The sequence below is a fragment of the Moschus berezovskii genome, chromosome 16 (assembly GCF_049115385.1).
Source record: "Moschus berezovskii isolate FMDL1 chromosome 16, NW_MosBer_1.0, whole genome shotgun sequence".
NCBI classification, from domain to species: Eukaryota; Metazoa; Chordata; class Mammalia; order Artiodactyla; family Moschidae; genus Moschus; species Moschus berezovskii.
Genome location: NC_142475.1, coordinates 82,273,530 through 82,291,409, shown reverse-complemented (window position 1 = coordinate 82,291,409; position 17,880 = coordinate 82,273,530). Strand labels below are relative to the sequence as shown.

General features: G+C 54.2%; 1 protein-coding gene across 1 annotated transcript; it reads right to left on the bottom strand.

Annotated features, from left to right (window-relative positions):
- Positions 1 to 12,415: 12,415 nt before the first annotated feature.
- Positions 12,416 to 17,477, bottom strand: CYP11B2 (cytochrome P450 family 11 subfamily B member 2). The gene is made up of 9 exons (XM_055432289.1): positions 17,239 to 17,477; positions 16,709 to 16,864; positions 15,713 to 15,912; positions 15,415 to 15,618; positions 14,991 to 15,145; positions 13,421 to 13,587; positions 12,934 to 13,012; positions 12,660 to 12,857; positions 12,416 to 12,529 (listed from the first exon to the last, which is right to left on the bottom strand). The coding sequence occupies exons 1-9, from the start codon at positions 17,475 to 17,477 to the stop codon at positions 12,416 to 12,418; spliced, it is 1,512 nt and encodes a 503-aa protein (XP_055288264.1).
- Between the last annotated feature and the right edge of the window lie 403 nt (positions 17,478 to 17,880).

Here is a 17,880-nt window from a genome sequence, read left to right as displayed (position 1 = left end):
CTCCCCTGTCTGCAAATTAAGAACACAGTTCCAAACTAATAATGCCCTCCCTACTTTCCACCCACTTCATTCCCCGTAGAAAACACAACCTATTTTGGGCACCACGATAATAAAATTATTACAAAACAAAACCAGACCTAAACAGCCTCAAGACCCCGCAGGGAAAGGAGGGAGTCAAGCAAACAATAGAAATGCAGTCCCGGGATCCCATATTCCACCTCAAAACCCAAGAAAGTGACAGCCAATTCAACCCGAAAAGGACCTGAAATCAAAATGAGCCGAGAATGGAAAGGGCAGGGAGTGCTGTGGGTCAGGTGGAGGTTCCTGTACCTAGTGCCGAGGCAGCTAGATGGATTGGGGCACCCCATGGGCGCGGGGTGCTTTGGGGTTCTGACGTGCGAGTGGCGCCGGCAGGATCCTGCAACCTTGTTCTAGGGCCCAGGGCCAAAACCCAGAATCTGCTGACACTGATCTCAGGCCGACTCCGGGCCTGTAGCAAGCCCCCACCTGCCGTTCGTTGCCCAACCTTCCAGAACCGTCAACACTCCCCGCGTCCGGCCCAAAGTTCCGGGGACCTATCTCCTCCACAAGCCCCTGACTTCACTCTCCACCCGTCGTCTTGTTCCTGTGCTACAACTGTCGTGTGCTGTTAGAAACGTCTCCGTGCGCCATGTCCTTCCCAGGCGTCCCCAACGTTCCCCGGAGGGATCCCATGTGCCGGCAGACCTTCTGGAACCTTCAGTCCCTGTGCTCTGCGAAGACCTTCTGGAATCTTCCCTGATACTCGCGGCCTGCCAAGAACCGTGGAACTTCTCCGCCCCCGTGTCCCAGCTAGACCGTGGAATTTCCTTTCCACTTCCTCCCGACCCCACCCTTGTCTTGTCCAAACCTTCTGGCACCTTCCCAGACACGACCTCCAGGGGGTTCCACAGGCTATAGGGAGTGCAACCGCCGCGGGTGTGTGAGGACTGGCCGCTCAGACTCGACGCTCACACTCCACCCGGAAGCACAGAGCGGCGCTCCCATCAGGCTTAGCGCGGCTTCCGGAAGGTTTCGCCGCGCTCGCCGGGGCCAGCTCCCCCAAGGGCAGTCTCGGCAGAGCGCCTGGCGGAGGTCGATACCCGAAAGTGTTAGAGGACGCGGAGTGGGGCGATGGTTCCAGAAGGTCTGGGCAGGAGCAGGGGTGGCGGGGCAGGTTCATGCCGTGACATACCGCGGCATCACAAGTCTCTCATGACTGACAGTACTAGCGTTCCTTCTCTGTTACAGTGAAACGGAGGGAGAATCGTTACTCAAGAGAGAACCAGAAAATCCCCAAATTCTTAGTAACTAGTCAATGGCACCCCACTCCAGTACTCTTGCCTGGGAAATCCCATGGACTGTGGAGCCTGGTGGGCTACAGTCCATGGGGTTGCTAGGAGTCGGACACGACTGAGCGACTTCACTTTCACTTTTCACTTTCATTCACTGGAGAAGGAAATGGCAACCCACTCCAGTGTTCTTGCCTGGAGAATCCCAGGGAGGGGAGAGCCTGGTGGGCTGCTGTCTATGGGGCCGCACAGAGTCGGACACCACTGACGTGACTTAGCAGCAGCAGCAGCAGCAGCAGTCCTAAACCAATTACACAGAAGAGAGGCCCCAGCAGAAACTGGGTAACAGTAAGGTCTAAAGGATTGTGAGGTTATCACAAGCTAAAAGTGCAGGGAAAGGAGCGGAAAAGGTGCTCAGTGAAAATATATCACATCACAGGCATCTAGTAGAACAGGGTGAAAATTTTTTCAGCCTCCATGCAGGAAGTTAGATAAGAACAGATGACCTACCCAAAGAAATTACGAAGGAAATATAAAGAGGAGAGGAGAAGTGAACAGGAGGTGAACCCACAAAGCCAAAGTTGGTTATATAGGAGGGAATCATAGTATGGTAAAACAGGAAAAGAACCACCAAAGAGGAAAAATAAAAATCTCAACACCGACATCAGAAATGGAATGGGAGTCATCGAGTAGCCCTTTCACTGAATTTATTAAGGAATTTATTTGATGAAAAGTCAAATGTTATAAATGTGACAAATGTCACAATCTTGGTGAAATGACTAAAACCTGAAAAACACTGTGAACTTTAACTGACTCACACTGAGATCGGGAGACTAAAATATCCTGAATCCCTCTAAAAAACCTACGAACCAGGTTTTCTATTGAAGTTAAATTCTTAAAACAGTAAGGATACACCAAGTTTATAAATGCCGATTCCCAACAGAGTGAAGATTAATCTAGAAGTTAAATGAAATTCAGTCCGAATCTCAGCTGGTGGTGTGGGCACGTGTGCACACATGTGTAGTGTGTGTGTGTGTGTGTGTGTGTGTTGTGTTTCTGGGTGCATGAAGTTGATTTCAAATGTTTAAATGTTTATGAAAATGAAAAGGGCTAGGAGTAGCAAATGTGGTCTACTATGAGAAGGGAAACGCTGGAGGACTTGCTCTCTCAACTGCCAAGAGCATTTATGCCTTCTCATTTATTAAGAGAGTGTGATGTTGGGCTCAGGGTGGAAAAATATGCCAGTAGAGAAGATAAGCAGAGTCAGAAAGCACAAATGTCCAGTTACAGGCTTTCTGATGCAGGAAGGGAGGAAGGGAGAGAAAGATGACAGGAGAGAGAAAGAGAAGACCTTTGAAGGAGACAACTACTTTCAGGAATTGGTTCTTATAGTTGCAGGTTCTGGCAGGTTTAGAATCTGTGGGGTAGGCTGGCAGAAATTCAGCAAAACACTCTCTTGCAGCCTTGAGCTTGAATTGCCCAAGGCTGAAGGCTTGAAACTCAGGCAGGGGTCTGTGCTGTAGTCTTCCAAGGAGAATTTCTTCTACCTTGGAGATTCTTGGCTTTTACTCTTTAGACTTTCAACTGATTAGATGAGGCCCACCCACTTTATGGCGGATAATTGGCTTTACTCAAAGTCTCTTGATGAAAGAGCTCATCACATAGAAAAATCTCTTCATAGCAACATCTAGATTGGTGTTTGGCCAAGCATTTGAACACCATAGCTTAGGTAAATTGACACACAAAATCATCCGTCACTCTGGATATTTCGAAGAAAAGGTCTACATTATTTGACCTTTTCTGCCTGGCTTCTTCACTTGGTGTCATATTTCAAGGTTGTTCCATGTTATATCATGTGTCATTACCTTGTTTATTTGTGTGTCTAAATAAATTTACTGAGATATTAATTTATATACCATGGGGTTCACTCATTTAATGTCCACAGGAAAATAATTTTTATTATATTCACAGCTATGTCAACCATCACTATAGTCCAACAATGGATTCACCTTGAACTGAAACCCCATACCCATTCATGGTTATCTCTTTACACTGCCCACGCTCACCCCACCCCCAGCACAGGCAACTGCAGGTGTACTTTCTGTCCCCTATTCTGAACATTTTCTGTGAATAGAATCGTATAACCCTGGCTTTTTAGCTTGCCACGGTGCTTTCCACCTTCATCCGTGTTGTGGTGTGTTTCAGTACTTCCTTTTCCTTGCTTAATAATATTCCATTGTGTCATTATACCTCATTTTGTTTATCTGTTCATCAGCTGATAGGCTTTTGGATTGTTTTCACCTTTGGCCATTACAGATAATACTGCTGTCAGCATCTACATAATATCTTTATGTGGAGCTACGTTTTTACCTCTCCTGGGAAAACGCCTAGTAGTGGAGTTGTGGGTCCTACCATCACTCTCTAACCATTGGAAGAACTGTCAGGCTGCTCCCAAAGTGGCTTCACCACTTTGCATCCCCACCACCAGTGTATGAGGGCTCCGGTTTCACCACATTCTCATCAGTACTTGTTATTTTCTGATTTTTTTTATGATTCTAGCCCTCCCAGTGGGTGTGCAGTGACATCTCATTGCGGTTTGATTTGCATTTTGCTGATGGCTCATGAAGTGGTACATCTTTTCACAAGTGTGTTGGTCATCTGTGAGTGCATCTTCCTTGGAGATATATCCATTGAAATGCTTTGCCCAATTAAAAATTGTTGTCTTTTATGATCGAGTTTTGAGCATTCTTTTTTTAAAATTGGAGGTTGATTACAATATTGTGCTGGTTCCTGCCACACATCTACATGAATCAGTTACAGGTATACATGTGTCCCGTCCCTCTTGAACCTCCTTCCCGTCTCCCATCCCATCCCACCCCTCTAGGTTGTCACAGAGCACTGGGTTGAGCTCCCTGGGTTGAGCTACCTGTGTCACACAGCAAATTCCCACTGGCTGTCTATTTAACACATAGTAATGTATAACTTTCCATTCTACTCTCGATTCGTCCCACCCTCTCCTTCCCACAGTGTATCCACAAGTCTGTTCTCTATATCTGAGTCTCCATCGCTGCCCTGCAAATAAGTTCATCAGTACCGTCTTTCTAGATTCCATACATGTATGTCAATATATAATATTTGTCTTTCTCTTTCTGACTTACCTCACTCTGTACAATAGGTTCTAGGTTCATCCAACTCATTAGGACTGAGTCAAATGTATCCTTTTCTATAGCTGAGTAATATTCCATTGTATATATGTACCATGATTTCTATATTCATTCATCTGTTGATGGACATCTAAGTTGCTTCCATGTTTTAACTATTATAAAAAGTGCTGCAACGAACATTTGGGTATATGTGTCTCTCTCAATCATGGTTTTCTCAGGATATATGCCCAGTAGTGGGATTGTTGGCTCTTACAGTAGTTCTTTTCCTAGTTTTTAAAGGAATCTCTGTACTGTTCTCCATAGTAGCTGCATCAATTTACATTCCCACCAACAGTGCAAGAGGGTTCCATTTTCTCTACACCCTTTCTAGCATTTTTGTTTGTAGATTTTTTAATAATGGCTATTCTGACTCATGTGAGGTTTTGACCTCTTTGTAGTTTTGCTTTGCATTTCTCTAATAATGAGCGATGTTGAGCATCTTTTCATGGGTTTGTTGGCCATCTGTATGTCTTCTTTGGAGAAATGTCTATTTAGGTCTCCCACCCATTTGTTTGATTGGGTCGTCTGTTTTTCTTGCATTGAGCTGCATGAGCTACTTGTATATTTTGGAGATTAATCCTTTGTCAATTGTTTTATTTGCAACTATTTTCTCCCATCCTGAGGGCTGTCTTCTGATCTTGCTTATTTTTTCCTTTGCTGTGAAAAACCTTTTAAGTTTAATGAAGTCCCATTTGTTTACTTTTCTATTTTCATTATTCTAGGAGGTGAGTCAAACAGGATCTTGCAGTGATGTATATCAAAGTGTATACAGCCTATGTTTTCCTCTAAGAGCTTTATGCTTTCTAGCATGCTTTATATATTTGGAAAGCAAGCATCTAATCAGACATACAATTTGCAAACACTTCCTCCTATTCTGTGGATTGTCTTTTCACTCTCTTGGAAGTGTCCTCTAAAGACCAAACTTTATTAATTTTGATGAAATCCAAATTATCGAGTTTTTCTTTAGGCGCTCATGCCCTTGCTGTAATGTTTAAGGATCTTTTGCCAAATCCAGGATCACAAAGAATAATTTTTATGTATTCTTCTAAGGTATTTACAGTTTTAACTCTTATGATTAAATCTCTGGGGCATTTGAGTTGGTTTTTGTATATGGTCTGGGTGAGGTAAAGGCCCAATTTCATTTTTTCCTAAGTGGCTATAAAGTTGCCTAAACAACATTCCTTGAAAAATAAATGCTCCACATTGGAGGCTTTTGGCACCTTTGTGGAAAATCAAGTGACCACAGATGTATCACTTCATCTCTGGACTCTCAGTTCAAGTCCAGTGGTCTGTCTGTCCTTGTGCCAGTACCATTCAGTCCTGAACAATATAGCTTTGCAATAAGTTTAGAAATCGACAAACATGAGTCATTCTACCATGTTGTTCTTTAAAAGAATACACTGGCTATCTAGGTTCCTGCCTTTCCATGTGAATTTTAGAATCAACTTGGCACTTTCTACAAAGAAGCAGCTGGAATTTCATAGAGATTACATCAAATCTAGAGACCGACATGAGGAATATTGTCATCGTAGTGATCTACCTCTTCTGATCCATGGATGCAGGATGTTTTAAAACTCTGAATATCTCCTTTCATTTCTTCAATGGCCCTTTGTGGTTTTCTAAGTACAGATCTTCAACATCTAATTAACTAATTCCTCCCTATTTCACTCTTTTTGACACTCTTGTAGATGAAATAGATTTCTTTATGTTCAGATTTGTCACTACAAGTGAAGAGAAATATGATTGATTACCGCCTGTGCAACCTTGGCAAGTTGCATGACTGCAGGCCCCAGCTGCTCCCATCAAGTGGAGAGCAGCAAGGTTGAAGGGAAGACAGGAGTCAGTGTCTGCAAAGTGCTCAGAGGTGTCTGTGGTACACAGCACATGCTATTTGTTTATCAGGAAGTAGATCAGAAGCCATCCTCTGGCTAGGGGAGCCACTGGCATCACATGTTTTGCAGGTGGTGGTGGGGGGCTGGGGTGGGGGGCGATGAGAGGTACATTTCTTACTTAGTACTTTGAATCTCTTGGCTGCACTGGATTCTGAGCTCCATATCAAAGCCAGGTGGGCATCAGTCACCGGTCTCTGAAAGGGTGCATTGGTCACCCTCCTTGAAACCTACTCCAAGGCGGACAGAGTGGTGGCCACAGGGCTGAGGTCCCCAGAGGGTGTCCATGTCGCCTCATCTGCCATGCCCTGCCAGTGCCTCAGAGAGGACAGGCACTTCTGTGTCCCAAAATGGGGAGGTCACTTTGTGGGGAACTGTGAGGACAGCCTGTCCTACTCCTGGACCAAGGCCAGTGCAGGAACTGGTCTGGACAGTTCTGGAACACCAGGGGCCCTAGTGCTCACCTGGCTCCCTGTGATTAAGGTTCACTCCTCCCCCAGTGGAGGGCTGCTGACTCATGAGTGTCTTTCCCTCCTGCCACAGAGATCAGCCTGGGTCCTTCTGGAATCTTCTGTGGTGACTAGGCAAGCCCCAGCCAGGCGAACCACCTCAGCAGAGACCAGGTCAGTCCTGCCCACAGCTATATCTTCAACCTGATGGTATCTGCCATGAGGCGTTTTGGTCAGGGTTGCAGGGGCTTGTGTTGGGTGAGGCGAGCTGCCCCGTGTCTTGCGGGGTGTGAGCACTCGCTTTCCAGGCAGATCTGGGCTTCAGTGCTGGCTGCTGTCCCAGATCTCAGGGGAAGGAGGCCTGAGGGATGAGGCCTGAAGGGGAGGATTCAAGGTGATGGCTGTGTGGCAGGTGTTGGAAGGAGGAGGGCCGTGAATGTTGTACCCCTGAGCTCCAGACCTGTGATGAGGGCCACCTGGAGCCTCCACCCAGTGTGAGAAGCCTCAGGTGCACCCAAAAGTTTCCAGGGATGGAGACGCTGAGGCCAGGGGCCATCTCTGTTGCTTGAGACTTTGCTACCAGTGATCCCTGCACATCGTCCCAGCACAGCGCCCTTGAGCGTGGCGTGGGCAGTGTCAGGGCTCTCCTTGTGCATGTGCCTGGGTTGCTGCCAGCCTTCAGGGAGAAGTGTAATCATGTGGGCAGCATCCTCTTTGCTAGGACATGGGGAGCCTGGATGCCTGTCTTTCAGCCGCTGAGGCACAGATGGGATGCTGGACTCAGCCTCTAGAGTCACCAAACTCCAGATTTGGTCCAAGCTGGGGCCTAGAGTCCTTCAGCCTGTCTTCCTGGGGACAGCTTCCCCAGGACTATTCCTCCTCAAGCTCCCTGACCTCTGACCGTCCACACACAGGAAGCCTCTCCCCTGCTTGGCACTGTGGGCAAGCCTGGGCGGAGCTCAGGCCCTGTGGTCCCGGGGACGAGGGTTCCAATCCCCTTTGTCTTGTGGAGTAGCCCGAATCCTTGGACAAGGAGCCTCATTTTCTGGGCTCCCCTTTGCCAGTGGACAAGCTGGAATGGCGACAGTGCCTCACTCACAGCTGTGGCTGGATGGGACTAATACAAAATACAGAGTAGGTCCCAGGGAAGTGCCCCTGACTGATAGCAGTTGATGTGTTATTGCCATACTACCAAAATGATGCTGTTGTTTTTCCTTGTTCCTGCAGATTAAGGAAAATCAAGAGCACCTGAAGGAGTCCCACTGCTTTTCCAAGCTCATATGCTTTTCACTGCTTTTCCAAGGTCATCACTGAAAGGGAGACTCAGGCGCCAGGGTCTTTCCAGCAGTGAAGTGTGTGGCTGCAAGGAGGCAGGGCCGTACTTGCGGGCATCCAACGCAGTCTGGGAGTACCTGGTGCTGGGTATAAAAGGGCCGTGGCACGTGCTGAGCATTCAGAGGGTCTGGTTCTGAGAGCTGAGGAAGAATACACATTGCTGCCGGGAGCTGTCTCGGGAATGTCCCAAATACTTCAGGGTTGCGTCCTGAGGGGACAGGGCTCATATCCCTGGCCCTCACAGGACCTGTGCCAAGGGGCCTGTGCACAGGCAGTGCTGATGCCAATGTAGCCACGTGATTGCACCAGCTTCCTGCTCACACTCCCACCTCAAATCCCTCCCCTCTCTCGGGTCCGCGTCCCTTCTCTGGAAGCAAATCCTGGGGAGCTCATCCAGTGAAGGCTGCCTTTGTCACTCGTGGCTCCTTTGAAAGTGTTTCACTTAGCTGCTGGTTTTGAATGGACCCGGAGCAGATTGAAATCCCATATTGATGGCCATTTTCCCAAAACGCCTCGAGTATTCTGTTCCATTCTTTTCTGCCATAATAGTATGGTCATGACAAATCTTTTGGACAACTGTCTTTGATTTCTGGAGGCTTTTTGCTGTTTCTCTTCACTGTTAATGTGCTGCCTAAAATACAGTAGGTTACAGGTTTCCACTATGGTTGCATGTCTGGTGTATCTGAAACAACGTGTGGGCACATCCAGATACTGGTAGAACTCTGTGTCTTGCCTTCTTAATTGATACCTGGTGAGTATCATCCTATACAACTGCTTATCTATGTCCTTCACTGTTTCATTTCACAGCTGGCTAGGGTTCTCATGACCAGATGCACCAAAAGAGAACAATACTCCTCTTGAAAGAAAATTGTGTTGTGTCCATTTTTGACATTATGCAAAAGATTGAAATACATATCCCTTTCTATAGTAGAGACTCATAGGATATAAGCCCACTGAGGTCAAACACCTGTCCTTCTCAATAACGTATGGCACAGTGCCTGACACATAAAAAATCCCAATAAGCACATGTTAAGTGATCAATGAAAGGGGATACTTAGCCATTTGAAACTGGCCCGCAATCCGACAGGTGTCCAGTGTTCTACAAGCAACCAAGACCCCTCCTGCAAGGTAGGCAACACCTCCCGCAAGAAAGCTGAGGAATGTTTCATGGAGACTTGACAGCTGTGGGATGTTCGGTCATTCCCCAGGGCAGCCACATACAGAAAGCTTTCAAACACCAACTGTCTGCTTAAATGAGCCATTGAGGGTCCTCAGGCTCGAGCAAGGTTCCCGAACTAATACTCTGAAAATTCCCCGACTCTAGCAACTCTACACAACCCAGAACTTGTAGAAAGTGCATTTCTGTGCTTGTAAAAGGGCAGGATGTCTTCAGGATCCGGAAGCAACACAGGACCTGGAGCAGGGAGGAGGGAGCACAGAAGCCAGTACAGCGCCGCCAGGGGAGGCTTGGGGCCAAGCCACTGAGCCTGATGGTCTGCTGGCCCCAGTTCCCAGGGAAAAGCTTGAAGCACAGGCCAAGAGTAAGATTAGAAATTGCAACTAGAACCCCGTGGAGAGGCAAGGGTTTAAAAAGAAGGTTGAACTTGAAACACCTGTCAGCTGCATGTATTTTTTAATGTATTTATTTTTAACTGGAGGATAGTTGCTTTTCAGTGTTGTGTTGGTTTCTGCCAGACCTCAGCATGAATCAGCCACAGGTATGCATGGTCCCCTCCCTCTTGAACCTCCTCCCACACCCTCCCTTCCCTCCCCTTTAGGCTGTCACAGAGCCCCACGTGGAGGTGAGACCTTGAATAACTACACTAACACAGCAAACTGCCCTCAGCACCGTCAGGCAGTGAGCAGCGAGCTTAGCTTTCCAAGGTGGAATGAGGATGAACCTCCGAATCCCAGTTCCCGCCTGAGAACCGAGATAAGGCCCTCAAGGTGGTGTAGGATTTACATTACTCAGCCCCAGAGGAAAGGCAGGGCTGAGCAATGAACACAAAGAGTGGCTCTAGGAAAGTGGCAACCCCTGGGCAAGAGATGACACGGCCTCAAACCAGCCCTCAGCGGCAAAGGGAACATGGAGGGCGTTCCGGTTCTTGGCATCGGGCTTCTTAAAGGTACTGCTACTGCTACACTGAAAGGCCCGAAGGGAGTAAGAATGGTGAGGATCACACAGTAGACTGTGGAGACAGCAGTAATCTGGAAGGGTGTCAGAAAGAGCTGGACTGAGCCTCACACCGGAAGACACGGGAAACTCTAAGCCGGATAAAGAAAAAGGGGCCCCTCCATAGACTTGAAAGAGGAAATCTGGAAAAACAGGGAAATCCAGGAGAGGATCTGGAAAGCAGACAGAGATGCTTAGCTGGAGTTTGTCTCCATGATGTTCATGAGCACTACCAAACCAAGGTTCCTTAACGAGGGCCTTAGAGATCAGCCGGTCCTCATGGCTTCAGCAGTACCCCTTCCAAGGAAGCGTCATGTGACTGCCAGACAAGCGAATTCTCTAAGCCTCTGTTTTCTCACCTGCAAAACGGGAATGAGGGTAGCACGTGCCCCTTAGGGCTGCCGTGAAGATCAAGCATCCACGTGCACCAAGCTCCGCAGAAGGACACACGTTCACCACAAGGGGACTAGGTTTGCATTCCATTCCTGTCATCACACTTGCTCCACTCGTTGCGGAGTAGGGCCACTGAGCGGTGGGAGAGGGATTGGATAGGCTGAGTGCCAGCTGAGTTGGACAGCGGGGCACTGCCCAAAAACCACCCCGCTGTGCCTCAGTGGGCCCGGCAAAGTGGTAATTCTTCAGAATTCCCATAAGAAGAACTCAGGGCTCAGAGGGAATGAAGCCTGGGCCTGTGTGCTGGGGGAGGGCTCTAGCTTGTGCCTGTGTGACCACAGAGTCTGGAACCTCCTCCCTCCTCCATGAATCTCTGGGTCCCTTTCAACAGTCCTGTCTGGGGTGGAGAAGGTGACACCGGCGGCCGCAGGCCTCTTTCGCCGTGGATGGACTGGAGTGGTGATGGGGTGTGCAGCTCTTGTCCTCCTCCAGGGATCTTGGCACCGAACAGATGCCCTGGGGGGCGGTTCACTGGGGGCAGGGAGGGTGGAGAGACCCCCCACCCCTCAGTAGGGGCAGGGCTGGTGCAGCCAGAAGCACGACTCCTCCCACCTTGCTGCCTTGCTCAGCCTGTCTGCTCCTCAGCAGACGCAGTGGGGGTGGGGAGGGTGGGAGAGGGGAGAGACTCCACCGCCCCTCATCCTGCCTCTGGGTCCACTTTCTCCCTGGGGTGTCACCTGGCTCTAGGTGGGAGGGGACAGACTGCTTGCTCCTGCCAACGAGGGGATCCCAGGTGGCTCTCAGTGGTTCAAAGCCTCTTCCGGCCTTGAGATCAGGGTGGTCCGTCTGCTGTGGGTCACTGTGAGAGGGTAGTGGGCACTTCAGACTGGCTCTACTGAAGGGAGTGCGAGGTGGCCCCACACCCTTCTTCTAGAGGCTTCTCTATGGTCGGCCTGCCTTGTCCAGAGAGGTTCACCATCTCTCCTGCTCTCAGATGAGTATCATTGACCCTGATGTCCAAGTTGGCTTTTGGTAGCATCTCTTCCAGGAAAACTGACTCCCGACCTGCCTGTCCAGGCCTGGGCTGGGCATTTCAGCCACAGTCACAGAGGACCGGCACTGCCAGGGTGAGCCCAGGAGGCTAGGTAGACAGACAACAACCCAGCTTGAAGGCAAGTCCTTGCCAGCGCACTGGAGGCAAAGGGAACGGCACTTGAAGTGGCAACCATCAGGACAGGGCATGCCCAAGTTGTCAGCTCTTGCATGGGAGCAGAGTTTAGCACAGGCGGTATAAAGAGTGGACAGGGAGGCAGAGGGTGTGGTCTGAGGCCCGTTGCTTGGATGGCCACACGAGGGGCCTGGGGCTAGTGCTGGGGTGACTGGGGTCAAAGGCCCTCAGAAGGCGCCCCTTGCCGGAGAAGGCACTGGTGCGACTGGCCACGCGACCAGGACCTGCCACCAAAGTTCATCCCCAGCTCTGCCCTGGCCTTGCTGCACAGGCCAGCAAGCCTTACCCGCGGGGGCCTGTGCTGTTCCATGTGTGCAAAGTGCTGGCTGCACAGTGGTGTGACTCAAAGGGCAGGGCCCATAGGAGAAAAGAGGGGTGGCTGGGGTCCGGCAGAGGGGCTTGTAGCGCGAGTGGCCCGGCAGTGTGGTGACAGGACTACTGGATGGCCCGGAAGGTGAAGAGGGGGAGGGTCGAGGGCATCAGTATGAAGCGGTAGACCATCTTTATGTCCTCTTGCGCCAGCGTCTCCACCTGGAAGTTCTTCAGCACCTAGGACAGAGGCAGGGTTCCACCTGGCCCAGCCTGCCCTGCCTTCCAGAGCCCTGAGGCTGGGCACCCCAGGACGAAGCCAGGGGTCCGTGGCCAGGCTGCTCACCCGTGCCCCTCGCAGCCCACTCACATGGTGCAGCAGAAGCAGCATCTCCACCTCGGCCACGCGCCGCCCCAGGCACTGGCGCACACCAAAGCCAAAGGCCAGGTGCGGGAACCTGCTTCCAGAGCCCCGGCGGTCCAGCCAACGCTGGGGGTCATAGCTCTCGGGCCTGGCGAACACGGCGGGGTTTCGACCCAGGGAATAGAGTAGGACCTTCACCACCGTCTGCAGGCAGCGGGAAGGGGCCGATGTCAGCTGGCCCCCGGGGTGAAGGTCGGCAGGGCTCCAGGGCCTCACTCACCCCAGCCGGGATGTGGTAGTTCTGCAGCACCAGGTCCGAGCTCACTTGCCGTTCCAAGGTGATACCCACGGGGTAGAGCCTGCACACAGGGGCATCCAGCAGGGTCCTCAGCTGCGACCAGCCCCCGGACACCCTCTGCAAACTTCTTAACCCAGTGCACACAGCCTGAGGGCAGCCCCCTGCCCAGGCTCTCACAGGTCGCTCCTGGCACTGGGAAGTCCAGATCCTGAGGCACTCCTTTCTTGCATCTCCCAAGTTAGCCAAAGCTCCCCAGGCCAGCGAGGACGCGACTGACAAGGGCCCCGGGACACTGAAGTGGGATCCCGGAGGAAGAAGCACCAGCCTCCCTCCAGGGAGAAGAGGAGGTACAGGGGGATGCACCCCTGGGCAAAGGAGCTGTCAGCCCCAGGAGCGGTCGTGAAGCCCGGCAAGAGGGCTCTGCAGACACGGGGCCAGGGCCGCGGGGCAGTCTGGCCCCCTCACCTACCTCAAGGTCTCCTTGAGGGCCGCCCGCAGCAAAGGCAGCTCCGTGGTGGCCCTCTGGGGATTTTCTGAGATCCGGGCCTCAGCCACCAGGCTCTCCTGGCGCAGGGCCTGCTGCACCTCCGGGTTCCGAGCCAGCTCAAAGAGAGTCATCAGCAAGGGGAAGGCTGTCTGCAGGGGGCACACAGGGCCAGGGCTCAGACCTTGGCCCAGGCCGTGCCCCTCCACTCTGGAGCCCCTCCCGGAAAGATGGTGGTCCCCTGGGGCAGGGGACCTGCACACTCGGAGACCACAAAGCCCAGAGCCTCGAGTCCTGGAGATCCTAAAACCAGCTCATCGGCTTTCCCTGAATCCCTCAGGGGAGGCGTCCCCAACGTTGCTGAGACCCTAGCCTCCCCTGGCCACCTCAGAACCCGAGGTTCTCTTCCTCCTCTGGGTCCAGGAGGGGCCCACTCTTGGCATCTACTCAGTGGGGAGAGTTGAGGAGCTGAGGTCCATCTGGGCGTCCACAGGCAGGTCTGTTCACAGGGTCCTAGCAGGAACCGGCCGCCCAGGCTCCCAACCGTTTCCTCCTCCTGGATCATTTCCATGTACAAAGAGCGGTGCCCTGGGCAGCACCGGTATCTCCTAAATGTCGTCCTCAAGGTAACCTGACCCTGGCATTCCCTGCCATGCAGATCTGGCCTCCCAGCGGCTCCCTGAGCTGTAGTCCATGCGGCGCTCTGCCCTGTGGCCCGTGAGGGACCGGATGCCTGAGCGAGATACTCCCCACACTGCCTTCCTCTAACCTGGGATACAGGCCGGGTGTGCAAGGCCCTTCCTGACAGAGACCCTGACCCTGTCTGCCCTCCTCTGCCCACGTGCCCTCCCTACACCCAGCCTCATGGCCTTTCCTCACTATCGGCTCTTGCAGGTCCTGGCCTGCTGCCCTCCAGGCCTCCTCTTCTGTGTGGTTCCTCCAATTTCAGTGAAAGCCCTCCTTCTCCAGGAAGCCTTCCCAGAGCAGGCACATACCTGGCCCACCCTCTCTCACCTTACGGCTGCATCACAGCCCTGGCTCAGGGAGTGTCTCCACCACGAACCCGCGCCTCTGCTCAGGGCCTGGGTGCCTGGCCCTCAGAGACGCTGGGAGAGGGAGGCTGGGTCTAGAGGCAGGATGCTTCAGCTGCACTGCACACCCTGGGCCCGGCCCACCTCCTGGGCTGGCTTCCCTTACACCTGCTCTCTCCCCCACACGCTGAGCCCCTTGCTGCCCTTCCCACTAGCCTGTCACCTCCAAAGGATCATCTCTGTCCCTGGAAAAGGTCTCTAGTGTGAACCTGCAGCCGGACCTCAGCCCTTCCCCCTCCCCCCAGGACCTCGGGGACCTCTGATACTGCAGGTACCCAGGCCTCTGGCCACTCTACAGTCTGTCTGGAGCCTGGTTTCCCACGTGGGTCACCAGACACCTTCCCTTTGGGAAGCTGGAGGCATAGATTGGGGAGGGGCATGGAGGAGACGTTTGCTGTGGGAGGAGGCTGCCTGGAGTCAGGAGAGCCCCCTGCTCTATGGGAAGGGCTGGGTGCTGGCCTGACCGTGTCCACGCTCCCAGCAGTGAGGTCGATCGTGTTGGCCTTGATGGTATCCAGGGTCATGTCTGCTCGCATCAGCAGCTCTGCCACGATGCCGCTGTAGTGCCACGGATGGCCTAGGGCCAGCTCCTGGTAGATTCTCTGGATGGCTCTGTTGGCTGTAGGATGCATAGCAACAGAAGCCCTGGGTCTGGCGCTGGGAAGCACTGCTCTTTGTCATCCTCCTGCCCTTTACCCTCCATGCCCCCAAGTCTCCACGTCCTGCCCCCAGTTCTCAGGCCCGCCCAGGCCAGCATCACTGCCGATGGTGTCTGGGACCATGACGAAGCCACCAGCCCCTCCCGGGACCTCAGTCCTTCAGCGACTGTGGTGGGTGGAGGGGCCCCGGGGTCCCTAGCCACCACACCGCCCAGTCTGCAGCCCTCACCATACTGGAAGATGTAGTCCCAGGCCTCAAAGTGCTCCCTCCACATGTTGGTGCTCGTCCACTGCGACAGGCGCCTGGGCACAAACATGAGCTGCACAGTGGACCTGAACATGGCCTCCAGCGCGTGGATAAAGTTCAGGCTGTCAGGGTTTGGTTGCTGGGTCAAAAGGCCAAGCCGCTCTCCGTAAAGGACTAAGGTGCTGGCTGCAGGAGGAGGGGTTCCTGAGCCCCGGGCAGCCCAGGCCTCAGGGCCAGGTCCCCCCGCACCTGGAGGTGCGCCCGCCTCGCCTGCCCACACCTTCGACGGTGTAGCGGAAGACGCTGGGCGCGATGTCCAGGGTCAGACTCCCCCGAGCATTCTGCAGCACCCTCGCCTTCAGGGTCTGGGAGAAGTCCCTGGCCACGCCGTCCACCAAGGGCGTGTACCTCTGCAGAGCCGGCAGCGAGAGCACGTCTGGGTTCAGCCGCAGTCGGTCCAAACGCCACTGGGGCCCGTTGCTGTCGAGCGGGGAGCGGAGCGCCAGGGCCTCAGTCGGCAGGGGCCCCATCCTGCACCACACCTCCCTCTCTCCAGAGTGAAACGGGCCAGACAGGGAGCCGCCTGCTGGTCCTCAGGGGCAGGCTGACCCCATTGGGATCATGGCGGCACCTCTTTCCTTGGGGCACCGTCGTGTACTTTGCCCAGGCTGAGACAGGGGCCTCTGGCTGAGCCTGCTGCTGGGGTGTCTGCAGACTGGCAGGCCCCCTGCCTGCCACACATACCTGCCTTCCTGGCACCTTCCGGGCCTGGAGGCTTCGTCTGTGAGGCAGGAGGCCGAGCCCCTGGGAGCTGGCCCAGCATGCTCTCAGCACGCCCAGAGTGGGCGAGGCCTCTGCCATGCTGCCCACCCGCTCCCTTCCCCGCACAGCCCCTGACCCTCATAGCAGAATCCAATCATGCCTCTCCTGGTGTTCCCCACACAGGGCCCAGTGCCCGTGGGGGGTGCTGCTGGCAGGGCCTGGGGCTGGAGGATGGGAGATGTGCACCCCACCATCAGGCCCCTCAGAGGCCTCTGCAGGCGTCACCCTCCCTCCTCTGGCCCTGCAGGGAGGGTCCCCACCGTGGCCTGCCCCTTACCCGGCTCCAGGGCACACAGGCTGCCTGGGGCAAGGGCCCGATCCGGAGCCGGTGGGCACCCTCTCTCCACCCACCCAGGTGGGCCCCAGGCAGGCTCGCTTTGAGGTCTTCCCCGTCCCTCGTGCTCTCTGCACCCAGGCCGCCCAGCCCCCCCTCTGCGCCCCCACCGGCCCTCACAGCAAGAACACGCCACACTTGTGGCCGCGAGCCTGTCGGTAGGCCAGCCAGGGCTCCAGGAGCATCCGCTGGGGGTGACGGCTCTCCGCCTGTTGCAGCCGCTCCACGTCCTCGGGCAGCATCACGAACACCATGTGTCTCCCTCCCACGTCGTACCTGTGGGGCAGAGCTCCGCGGCCTGCTGGGGGGCCGTGTCCTGCCCTGGACCCCGCTCCACAGAGCCAGGAGCTGGCTCAGAGCAGGTGGGCCCTCCCGCGGCCTCACTGAAGCCTCCCCTCCTCTGGGGTCTGCGTTCTGTGTCCCCAGCAGCGAGTCGCCCAGGGCTCCTGCTCACCAAGGGCCCCAGTGTGCGGTGGCCAAGGCGCACACCTGCCCCAAGGAGCCCCCTCCCTGCCCCCTCCCCACGGCCCGGGTGCCCTCGCCGGGATGTGGGCGGTGGGATGTGGCACAGCCCTGGCCCAGTGGGACTCAACCACCAGGGGCACAGAACGTGAGGGTGTCCTCGCCGAGGTGAGCAGGGAGAGCTTTACCTGAAAATGGGCCCCAGCTCCTGGAAGGTCTGATGCATGTCCCGGTGCATGTTCTCAGAGCCCTGCTCCTTCCAGATCTGCAGCATCCGCATCCACTTGTTGCCGGGACACCGGGGCATAGCTTCGAAGGGCAGCACCGTCTTGGGGACTGCAGCGGCTCTGGTGCCCAGTGGGCATGCCCCGAGCAGGGACAGCCAGGGCCCTGCCATCTGCACTCTGGCCTTTGCCCACAGAGCCATCCTGCTGACCCCCCCACCCCCTCAGTCCCTTCCTTTTATCTCACAGGGCCTGCTGGCCCAGGCGGCCTGATCACGTCACAGGCCAGACTGGCTCTCGGCCAGACCAGGAAGCCCGGGGCGGCGCTCAGGCCGAAGGCCTCCAGCAGGAGGAGGGAGATGGATGGCACCGGGTCCGGCAGTGACGCAGACCTGCTGGCGGCTGGCTCTTGGGAGCAGGGCAGGGTTGGAGCAGGGACCCAAAGGGGTGGCAGTGGGGGCAAGAGGCCCCCTCCCCCTCCAGTGAGGGACAGGCGCAAGATGGATGGGTGCCTTATCTTTGCAAGGGATGAAAGGGGACCTTGGGTATGTTCATCTCTCTTCTACAAGGACCAGAATGGGGAGCAGTGGGAAGGGCTGGGCTCTC